The 12,130-nt window shown below is 44.7% G+C and overlaps 1 protein-coding gene across 2 annotated transcripts in view; it reads left to right on the top strand.

The window, feature by feature from the left end:
• The window catches only part of OTUD6B (OTU deubiquitinase 6B), a 191,912-nt gene that overhangs the window by 91,328 nt on the left and 88,454 nt on the right, over positions 1 to 12,130 (top strand). For both annotated transcript variants that reach the window (XM_086965981.1, XM_086965982.1), the window contains one exon: positions 7,635 to 7,947. In XM_086965981.1, the coding sequence (XP_086822107.1) occupies positions 7,635 to 7,947 (313 nt within the window). The remainder of the gene's footprint in view (positions 1 to 7,634; positions 7,948 to 12,130) is intronic.

The following is a 12,130-nucleotide window of genomic DNA, read 5'->3' as shown; positions in this document are numbered from 1 at the left end:
TAATTCAAAACTCCATCGACTAACAATAGAACTGTAGTCAGTATGGTCTATTCCAATTCATTCTCCTGCAACATCTTCCCTATGTTAGATACAAAACGCTTTCTGGATCTTGTAGCAAAGGTAAAATCAGGCTCCCCCAAGCAGGATTGCCCCATTAACATTCTAAAAGCAATCTGTTGGTCCTTCCCTGACACTTTTCTTAAGTTTCTTAAGCTCTCACTGTCCCACAGCACTGAACCTCCAGCTTTCAAAGAGGCCGTGGTTATCCCACTTTAAAAACAACAAGGCTTGGACCCCAAAAAAATGGTCAATTATAGACCCATGTCACTTCTGCCGTTCCCAGCTAAATTGCTGGAGACTCATGTAGCCACCTGTCTCAGTTCCTTCTTGGTAGCCAACAAGTTCTTTGACACCCATTAGGCAGGCTTTCGTCCAGCGCACTCCACTGAATCTGTGATTCTTTCAAATATGGATGACCTTAAAGGACAGGCTGACCTTGATTGCACTCAGGCTTTGATCCTCCTTGACCTATCTGTGGCATTTGACACCGTGAACCACAACATTTTGCTGGACCGCATTGCCGCAGCAGGTCTCGGAGGTTCCGCACTTGCCTAGTTCAGATCATTTTTAGAGGACCGCAAACTTGATTTCTAGTCTTCGGCAGATGGGGGTAAAGATCTTCAATTATGTCGATGACCTGCAGCTAATCTTTGCCCTGGAGAACTCCACTAATCTAAAGACTTCGTCAGGAGTTCTATGATGCTTGTAAAAACCTGGATGAACAACAGCCAATTAAAGTTAAAGTTTGTAAAGACTGAGATAATTGTTCCTAGTAGTAAACTAGCTCATTGGACTCCTTCCTACTGGCCCCCTGAATTAGGTGTGGCACCTACTCCTAAACCAGTGATAAAGAGTCTGGGCCTTCATATTGACGCGGATCTCTTTGAGTGCCCAAATTGGCTCAGTTACATCTGCTTGCTTTGTCCAACTTCGCAAATTGCGTAAGATCAGACGTTTCTTTAGTAAAGAGGCCATTACCCAAATTGCAATAGCTCTTATTCTATCCAAATTGACTATTGTAATGCCCTTTACCTAGGCCTCCCACAATACCCGAGACATTGTCTTAAGATGATCCAGAATCAAACAACTAGAATCATCTACTTTAAGGATAAACGCTGCCACATCACCCCCTTGCTTAAAGATCTCCACTGGCTCCCAGTGGAGCAGCGAGCTTTGTTTAAAACTGGCTATATTCTTTTTAAAGCTATTCAAGAAACTGGCCCTAGATTCATTGTCTCGCTATTCAGTAAGCACTCACCCAAGCGCACTCTGAGATCTATGCACCAGAACCTTCTGACGGTGGCCAGAATCATACGTAAACTCATTGGTGGGACCCAGTTCTCTTTTCTGGGTCCAAAGCTCTGGAACGCAATTCCTACCTCCCTCAGGCTTGAGGTCGATTACCTAGGGTTCAGGAAACAACTCAAGACTTGATAGTTCACATTGGCTTACAATTAGATGCTACTCTGCTTAACTCTTCCCCACTCAGATTCCCCAGCACCAAGAGACCTGTCGGTGTACATGCACTATACAAATACCCACGTAACATAACATATGTTAACGCACACTAAATAACAAAAACTAAGTCTGGCTGTACTTCTCCCAGAACATCACATTGTCTTGAACATTTCTTGACCGTTGCACACTCAGTTTTGTAATGTGCCTTCTCTTTGCGTCTCAAAAGTCAGAAGGGCTAGGAAAACATTCCCCTTTACCAGGCAGTGTACTCTATGCGTGATTCTACATATTTTGATTGTGAAATGTTTTCTTCTAGATTGTGCTTTGTGAAGACTTCAGTACTAATTGAACCCTGGCAGCTCTATTTATGAGCTGTTTATCAGTCATTAATCCTCATCTGTGCGTCCTACTAGCTTCCTCTCCGTAAATCTTATCTGTTCCTACAATCCATACAATAGCAAGCACTGCTTTCCATAATTTCAGCTCTAATATGCTGCTTTGTTCTCAAAAGTGGCGATCAACTCTTTATTGGCCTCACTAATGCACCATGATTGTTCCCATTAAATTACTCTGCTTTTAAGTACTTCTAGACATTCCAAGGCACTTTCAGGCACCATCCCTTCCTGCTGAGGGTATTAGTCTTAGGATTTTCAGTGCTTTTTCAAATTTTGCAACAATAGAAGCAAGACATTCTTAGGTTCTTGCAAGCCAGATATTTTCGATTATTCAGACTATAGGAAAAGGGCTGCCTCTTTCAAAGCAGAGCATTATCACATGGATCTCTGCATGCACAGTTTCCCATCAATTGCACGCTTTCGTTTTTGAAACATCTTTTTATTGACTTGTCAACAAATGTATTCAAGCAATACACCATTGTTGTAAATATTATGACATAGAGCATGGCAGTATATATTGTCAGATCGTTCAAGTTCAAGCAGGATACTCTCCCACCCTCACCTCCTCTGTGGTCCCAGATAATCTTCTTCTTCGTGTATCAAGGAATGTAACGTCCTTCCCATGCGTACACTACAAGTATTCGCCCTTCTAGCATTCGTCATGTCCCACACCTTTTCCCATTTCTTGGGGCACACTCTGTATACATAAATAGTTTTTTCCACCACCATACACTAATCCATGTCATTCTTAGAGTCCCGATGGGCTGGTGGGGCCTCCGCTCCCCAATTGCGCTCTATGTTGCCCTTTGCTAGCATCAGTCCTGGTGAAACGGTCTGTAGTCTCCCAGACATTGAGGAGGCACCATTTGGCTGCAATAGAGTTTCTCTTTGCATACTTCTGAAATGCAGGATAACCCCTCCTCCCAATATGATTGACTTTTCAGGCAGGAACAGAGAATGTGATAAAATGACCCTTCCTCCCCACACCTCCTATTACAAATTATATCTATCTTCCTGTTCCTTTTGGCCAATGTATTACACAAGATGTAGACTTTATGTAGAATTTTTAGTTGGACCAATCAAAAACGAGCACTGATGGTCACCTCTTTAGGGGATGCCAATGCTTCCGGCCAGTCCTCTTCATGTAGATCTAATATATCGCTTTCTCTGAATTTCTTTATGAGAGTTAAGGTGTCAGGAGCGTTATTGATGAGTTTGTAATATGTAAGCGAGAATGCCTTTACAGGTTAAGTGTTCCTCTAGGAATCGACATTCTAACGATGATGACTCTGGTAGAATTGTCCCATTGGGTATCACTGTCTGGCATGACAAATCTGTATGTATCGGAAGGTTTCTGCGGGGGCCAGGTCGTAGGTTTCCTGTAACTCTGTGAATGGCACAATGTCTGTGAGATCCCAATCACTTCCCACATCAAACCCTTTTCTTACGCCCATAGCGCCTGGCTGCTCCGACTCCCATAAGGACATGGCCCTAGTGATTTTGTTCTTCCACCCTAACTTAGAGAGGGTCAATTGTCATAGACTAATTGTTAAAGCTGTGGAACCCTCCAGAGGGAGGCATCTGAGATCGGTATATAGTGCTCTGAGGTTTCCTCTCGGTTAGAGAGCCAGTTGATCCATCCGATTGGCTGGTTCAGACATTGGTTGGTGAACCCATTGATTTACAGTTGCCAATTGTGCCACTCTACTGTACGTTTGGATGTCTCCCCATCAAACCAACGTGTGTCAATTTACTGAGCGCGATCCGCAGGGAACCCCCATCTCATAGGAGGGTTCAGACCACACTCTCTATTGATTTAAAATATGCATCCGGCATTGGGAATGCCATATTTTGCTTTATGTAGAGGAATCTGGGCGGTACCATCATTTTAAATAATGCCGCTCTTCACAACAGGTAGAGGGGAAGCGATCGCCAGTGTTGTACGTCAGTCTTGAGTCGGGTCAAGGGAGGGGCTAAATTAGGGGTATTAAATAGAACCAGATCACTGGTGATAAATATACCTAGGTATTAAAACTCATCAACTACTACCTGCCCCCCACACCCTACCGGTTGATGGGGCCTTGGACCATAAAGGACAAATATGACCGATTTGGACAAATTTATTGTGAACCCAGACTACCGGCGGAAGGTCGCAAAGATATTCAGAACACTGACAACAGAGCATCGGGGAGATGCCACATAGAGAAGGATATCGTCTGCTTATAGTGATATTTGTCTTCCCAATCATTTTATCATCGGAGGCCTCATATAAATCGATCTCCCCAAATCCAAGTTTCCAGCGGCTCAAACGTCAAGACAAATGTGAGGGGAGATAGTCCCTGCCTCGTCAATCGCTGCAGGAAGGATGACTCGAGATGTTTCTCCATTTACCACCACTTTCTCTAAAGTCTCTATATATAAGAGGCAAAGCCAAGCCAAAAAACGAGGTCCACAACCCATGCGCTTCAGTACTGCAAAGATATGGCCACTCGATGGTAAGTCATGCACCCGTCTAGGGATAATACTATTCTGTCTTCTTGGATCCTGAGAGTTCGCCCTAGCATGACAGGAAGGCATCTTACATTCAGTGCTGTGTTACGCCTTGGCATAAAGCCGGATTGGTCTGGGTGGACTATGCCTAAAGAATCTGGAGAAGACATAGAACTAAAAGCTTAGCTTGAAGTTTTTGCTTCCTGCATTAAGCAATGAGATGGGTCGGTAAGAAGTACATTATTCTACTGGCTTCCCTTCATTATGGATGACGACTATGGTTGCAAGACTCTGATTGGCCGGGAGCTTGCCCTGGTCTTTACTTTCTTCAAACATTTTCAACAGGTGCGGTACCGTTGAGGAACCTGTGAGCTTGTATAGTTCTACTGGGATACTGTTGGGTCTCCATGCTTTACCAGAGTTAAGGGCTCTGACTGCCTGGGTCACTTCATCTTCATCCAGAAGTTTTGTATCCTCTGGGGTCATGGACAGGAGTGCGATATCCACAAAAAATTCCATAGAGTCCTGTTTCGAATATATTGACTCTGAGGAGTAGATCTGCGCATAGTAATCTGCCAAAACCTCTGCTATTGTGTGGGGATCTTGGAGTAGCTCCCCCTCTTTCGAACATATATTTGCGACCCAATGTTTTGCTCTCTCATGTTAGTCGAGCCATGCAAGAAGTTTTCCCATTTTTTTCGCAGAGCTCATACACCCTATGTATTGCGGCTGTAGCAGTAGTCTTGGCCGCCTTTCTCTTTAAGTCCTTACATTCCCTTTGTTTCATAGCTAATGTATACCTAGTATTCCCATTGTCTTTTTTCTCTACTTGGGTTTTCAGGTCGAGTCCCGCTGCTTTTGCTCTCTTGTCTCATCTATGTCCTGTTATGAAAGAGAGGGCCTGTCCCCTAACAACTGTTTTATATGCCTCACAAGAAGATCTGTGTGTTCTCATAGAGGACTGGTGAAGCTCTGCAGAATCATGTCTCCGTCTCGGAAATTGAAGAGGCTGGCGAGGATAGGTCTTGGCGGGGCACCCGGTCTGACCCGGTCCCCTGGCACTCGGTGAGCCCTTTCCACCGAAAAAAACTTACAGAGGTCCTTAAGCTGGAGGTGCTTGAGGGTGAGTTCTCTTCAAGTCTGTTGCCGGTCCCTCAGGCCTCTCCGGGACCCCCAGGATGCAGGTGTTATTATGTCTAGACCTCCCTTTGTAGTCTTCCAGTCTCGCCTCTAGAGTGAAATTGGCCATCTGTAGTTCAATCACCTGGGTCTTAATGATTTTAGTGTCTTGGAGCAGGGTCTTCGTTATGTCTTTCACTTCCTTCTTTTTGCCCCAATATTACGTAGGTCTGCCCGAATCAGTGAGACCTCTGCTGTAACAGAGTCCATGCTGCCTTACAGGGCTGTGCAAACCCCCTGTATGGCTGCCATAATATCATGGAAGGATAAGGTGTCCCTATAGCGGCTTGGCAGGGGGGGTTGGTGGATATGTGCTCCCGCTGTCCCTCCTTGGCTTCTGCTCCCTTAGGAAGTGCAAGTTTGACAGCTTAAATTGATGGGTTCCCTTCATGCTCTTCCCTCCTGTCATTATGAGGCCACTGGGACAGTTACTGCCGCCTGCCAGTAGGTACCTCAGGCCCTCTCTGTGGCCTGTCCGGTTCCCCCTCGTGTGCCACTCTCCCCTCCCTCCCCATCTAGAGTTTACCTGACCTTCTCTACTAATTTTACAGTCTGTGTGGCCCCACCAGCACCAGGCTTCTCACTGTATTTTAGTTGGTCTCTTCTGTTGTTGCCCTGGTTGTCTTGATGCCTCTGTGGCAGTCTTACTCCGTGCTCATATTGGTGTGGTGGGTTGGCCTGATCTTGTCTATGAATCTTATGAACTATTGCTCTTCTGTTCTTCCTCAGTTTAGTTTACTGCCCTCTGGATGTTCCTCTAAGTTTGCCCCTTTCTCCAGTTACAATTGTAAGTGGGCACTCCTTCTGTCCTGATCACGCACGTCAGCCGGCAGTGGTTGGAGCCTCGCCCTAGTTGCTGCCTTTGCTCTGTCTGCTCCGGACGCCAGGGCTTGTATTCAGTTGCCCGTCTGGCGGCATGACGCTCTGTCCCCAGGGCCGACTGCAGAACATCTGACTCATCAGTCGACTGTTTGTGGATTGCTTGGGCGAATTACAAGCAGGATCCACGGGGGATCGGGAAGTAGAGTTGTGGCGCCCCTCTAAGAAGCGGCCATCTTCCTCTGCAGTTAGTCACACCCCCAATTGCACCCTTTCTTGACTAGTTATACTGTACCTGGTAAGAAGCCATTGTCCGACATCTACAGAAAAGCCACATGGAGAAGTAGAGTTACATTCACAAAATATACTGCCTGGACATATGTAGATGAAGAATTTGTGGTTGTTCTTTATGAGACTGCTTACCCGCCTACCTTTTCTGTTAAGTGTTAAGCTTTGTACTGCTCACTATTCATAATAAACAATTTGAATCATCTGAGAAAGATTTAGCCCATTTTTGGAGAACAAATTAGTTACCTGTGTGTAACTACAGTTCTCAATCATTGGTTTGTGTCAGATTTACACACAAACATCCTTATTCATGTTTTCCTTAAGTTGACCTCTTCATGTCTTAAATGCTTGTACTACCAAATCTGAACTATATTGGTCTCTCGGTTGAGAGGGGTACTCTGTACATTGATATAATTGGCTGAAGTTTAAGCATGAGTTGAATGTGACACTAAAATCTCTGTTCTTTTCCTGAAGGCTTTTTAATATAGCTCTCTTCTGTCCGGAATTACTTAAGCATTCCAGCCAACTAAAATGAATGGTAGAAATGTAAATATATTTAAAATCCCAGTTCTAAAGACCAATAGTTACAAGTAAGTATCTTACCTTCCTTTCAGTCACATAGACTGGAAAAACATTTGAAAACTATGTTTGCCAAACATTCATCTTAACACACTCCTAAAATGAAAGTGGCAAAGAAGTTTTTCCTAACCAATAATTCCAATATAATTTTGTTTACTGTCGCGTTCATATAAATGGACACATTATTGAAAAGGAAGGTGCCTTATTGAAAAATTTCAATCCGTATGGGCAAATTTTACTCCTCTACTGTCTTTCTACTAAGAAAATTGATCAGAATTCCATGTGTCTATCCTATATTTTCAATGTACATTGTGAAACATGTTGGAAATTAATATTTACTTTCGCAATGAATTGTATAATTCCTAGGAGAAGAAAGCTGCCTTTGAAAAGGAAAGGGACGAACGGATCGCAGAGGCTGAAATTGAAAATTTATCTGGAGCCAGGCACATTGAAAACCAACAACTTTCTCTCATTCTGGCAGCCAGAAAACTGTGTATTAAACAGATTGCTTCAGATGGCCACTGCATGTACAGAGCAGTTGAGGACCAGGTAAAGGAGCATGACAGCGGTTGGACGGTTTCCAATCTAAGACGTCAAACTGCAGAGTACATGCGAAAACACACTTCCGATTTTTTGCCGTTTTCAACAAATCCTAATACTGGAGATATGTATACACCAGGTTAGTGGCATGTCTTACAAAACCCTGCAATTTTCTACAGTTATTTTTGGTAGTGTTCATTTTTAGACACAAAGTTCTCATTTACTCAGTTAATCTCCTGTCACATTACTTTGAACTCTTACCAGTGTACACACTTCTTTCTTTACAAATTCTTTTTGGTTGTTTCATAAAAGCAGTGGTTAAATTGTGCATGTGGTTGCAGGTGGTGGGCACTCGTTTTGCAGACCATGACTTATTTTCATCATTAAACTTTGGCTCAGCAAGAGAAAAGCCGTAAAAAGGAGGAGGAAGACCAATGTAGGAAAGTGAGAATACAGGAATGAAAAATAACCCAGATGAGTGAGGTTAAGGGACAGGAGTGTAGGATTATGGAAGAAAACGACATAGGGTGGAATCCAGACTAGTCAGCATGGTAGTCAGTAAGCACAGCAATGATCAACACTGGCTTTGTGATCGTAAGAAAATAAATTGGGCCCCTACATGTTTTTTTTCAATAGAATTTACGTCGTGGACACTTAAGTATCCTACTTCCAGTTCCCCTTTCACGTTAATGAGGTCATACTGACAAAAAGACACCTTAGTCAATTTTGGTCAGTGTTAACTCCGTCTTCTGTGCAAAGCTCCCAGATCAATTTTTTTTGTATGTCAATGGTAAACTACTTCGAGGAGTACCAGTTTTGAACTCATTTTTCATCAGCTGATTTACCTAAACTGTGTTTGCGGAGTTTGGCCTTCAGTGATTTAGTGCGGAGAAACGGGAACAATGTCAATTAACCGAAGGACATTTTTGGTTCCTATCGAAGGCAGGAGTTCCCAGTTGTGTGGTGGTGAAGGAGCGAGAGGAACCAGTTTTCCTTATAAGTAATTTAATTCTGCAGGCCACATGACTTAACAGCAGAATTAAATCTAGGGTGCATGCGAGGTTAGCAAGCACCATGGTAATCCCGAGATTTTTTACAGTCATAACAATAGGAAATCCACCTAATGAAACCCAATTGTATTTATTCTTTCGGTGACTATTGAGCCTAAGCAGAGGGTAGTAACGTACTCAAAACGGTGGAACATGACACCACTCTGTTCTCTGATAACTGCAGCATGTGCACTATCTTACATGGATGTAGTCCATGCCATTCACACCCACTGACACTGCACACTGGCACAGTCTGACTGGGCATCCTATTCAGTAATATGGTTCTGTGAGTTGTTCTTTTTTCTCCTTCTGGGTGACTGCTGAGCCCACTCTCAGTGGGCCCCGCCTTCCAGTAACCTGTTCGTTTAGCTTGTCTACCGCATCCTGTTGTCCTGAATGATATAATCTAACAAACAACTGTTTGCTAAACTGGTGGCCCTTCGGGCACAAATGCCAAGCACTTGCGAGAATTCATATCTTTTGGAGACTTTCCATTTTTCAAATTAAAAATACATGCTATTTTATTAAATTGGTTTAATTCATTGAGCAAGTTAACCTAAATTCCTTTTTATAAGTACTTAATTAAAATTACATTTTTGCTGTTTAGTGTTAGTTTTTCTAATGACCCAGAATTAGTATTTCAATGTTCATCTCAAATTTAATAAGATATCCTAAATTCACTTCAGCTCATTACTTTAGTAACTGTACAAAACCCTTATTGGCCCTTCCTTTTTATTTAAACCCATCGTTATTTTCTTGTAGCTGGAAAATATACATTATCATTTTAAACAATTGCAACAGGCATTTCCGTAATTAATGTTTCTTGTTGATTTACATGTTTACACTTGTTTATAGCTGCTCTGGGAGCTCTGCCATCCTTCTCTTGCATATATTCTTATAAATTCTAAATTTCTAGTTATAACCAATTTTTATTCCTCCGAATTCTACAGTTTTGCCAAGCATCATGCATCAGGTGTGACGCTCACGCATTTCAGTGCGGTGTTCCACATCACCGCACTGAAATGCATTGTCACGCATTTTGCCACTCGCCAGCGCACCACCAGCGTTGCCTGTGCACCGGCTCTACTGCTCCGAGAGACGTGCTGGGCTGAGTTCAAGAAACAGTTAAAGATCCCTCTGCTCTCAGCTCTGGTGTGGCGGAGACCGCTACAAAGTAACAAATTTGCCTGGCTGGCACCACGCGGCTTTCTTTTCACACACACACACACACACACTCTCACTGTTGCCAATTACCGACGGGGGGCGGAGGGGGCGCGGGTCCTGCCCTCCTTTAGCAGTTGATGATGCTACCAGCTGTCAGAAATGTGAAATGTAACACCTTCTGGAGTAAAAAACCGGCCCCTGAGATCCAGGGCCCTCACATCCGAAACCCTGCGACAGGATATCAAACACAGAAGCATCGCTAGCTAAGCTGAAATGTGTTTGCTCAACAAATATTTGTTGGATGGCCATGACCGAAACAGATTGAGATCTTTGTTCACATTCCATAAAACAGAGTATAGCAGTTCTGGAGGAACAGACAGCCTGATCCCTCTCAGTAGATTACAAACCAAGGGTTGTTTGCCAATAGGGTGATTATCCAAAGGCGCATGCCCTGCTGAAATTTACGAACAAAATGTATTAATTGACCAATAGGCCAGACCTTCTTTAGCCAAAGAGGCTAAGAAATTAAGGACGTAGACAATATCTGACCCCATCGGAACCACTTGTTGTCGAACACACCAACTCCCTCAGCGGGACCATGCGGACCGATATCTCTTATTGGTACTGTCCGCCCAGGACTTAGCGAGCAACATGGCAGCCTCTGTCGAAAGGCCTGGGACTTTGAAGCGTTGCCTGTAAACTGCCAGGCCATCAGTTGCAGATTGCCCATAGTCATGGGGTGATTGAGATTTCCCTGAGGATCTTTGAGGAGACCTTGACCGGGGGTAGATGGATTGGAAAATACCAGGAAAGTTCCATCAGAACTGGAACCAAGGCTTGCAACCTCCATATCGGTGTGATTACCACTATGTCCGCCCGTTGTCTCCTCACCTGGGTGGGTAACTGCATTATCATTGCGAAGGGGGAAACGCATAACCCTGTTCTTTACTCCAATCCTGGAGGAAGGCATCCACTGCTAGAGCTTCCTGATCTGGGCACCAACTGTAGTAAGGTTCCAGTTGGGCGTCCAGCCGGGAGGCAAAAAGGTCCACGAGAAGGGACCTCAAAGAGATATGATTTCCCGGAAAACTCTGGGATGTAGCTGCCACAGGCTGGTGTCCTTCCAATGGCGGGAGCACCAGTCCACTTCTTGATTCGATGAGCCTGGCAGGTGTTCTGCTGACAGCAATATCTGGTTGGACAGACCATATTCCCAAAGGTCGCGAGCTAGAGTGCCTTGGAACGTGTCACCCCCCTCCCCCGATGTTTTATGTGGCGCACTGCTGCTACATTGTCCATCTTGAGCAAGACACAACTCTAACCCTGTTCTTTGTCCAGCACTTCACCGCGAACGAGCCTGCCATCAACTCCAAGCACTTGATGTGCAGGGCTCGTTCGGAGGAGGACCATTTTCCGCCGGTAGATACTTCTCCCCAAAGGGCACACAGCCGGAGCCACTGGCGTCCGTCTCTATCACCAGGTCGAGTTGAGAGCTGAAAATAGCCCGGCCTTTCCTGGCCTCCATGTTGGCTATCCACCACTGGAGTTCTGTCTTGGCCTCCTCGGAGAGGAGCACAAACTGAGAGTAAGTGAGGCCTTTGCATAGGTGATAAGCTTTGAGGCGTTGCAGGGCCCTGTAATGCAGAGGACCCGGGAAAATGGCCTGGGTCGACGACGAGAGAAGGCCAACTACTCTGGCTAAGTGGCGTAAGTATATGGTGGGCCTTTCCAAGGTGTGTTTCAGTTGATGTCGGATCTTTGATAACTTCCGAGATGGGAGGGATAAGGTTGCGGCGACTGAATCTATCATGAAGCCCAGGAATTGCCTTCTCTGGGATGGGATCAGATTCGATTTGGGTTAGTTGATCACAAACCCCAGAGACTCTAACTGGGATATTGTCTGCTGCAGTTGAGCGAGAAAGTGTTGGGGACATTGGCTCATAATGAGAATGTTGTCCAGATATATTATCAGCCGGACACCCTCCGATCTGAGGCGCTCCACCGCAAGCTTCATCACCTTGGTAAAACACCACCGAGCGGAAGACAGTCCAAAAGGAAGGGAGGCGAATCCGAAGATCTGGGTATCCCATTGGAACTGCAGGAAACTCC

The sequence above is a fragment of the Lissotriton vulgaris genome, chromosome 4_1 (genome assembly GCF_964263255.1).
Source record: "Lissotriton vulgaris chromosome 4_1, aLisVul1.2, whole genome shotgun sequence".
Lineage (NCBI taxonomy): Eukaryota > Metazoa > Chordata > Amphibia > Caudata > Salamandridae > Lissotriton > Lissotriton vulgaris.
Note: the sequence above shows the minus strand (reverse complement) of the source record. Positions and strands in the feature narration are given on the sequence as shown.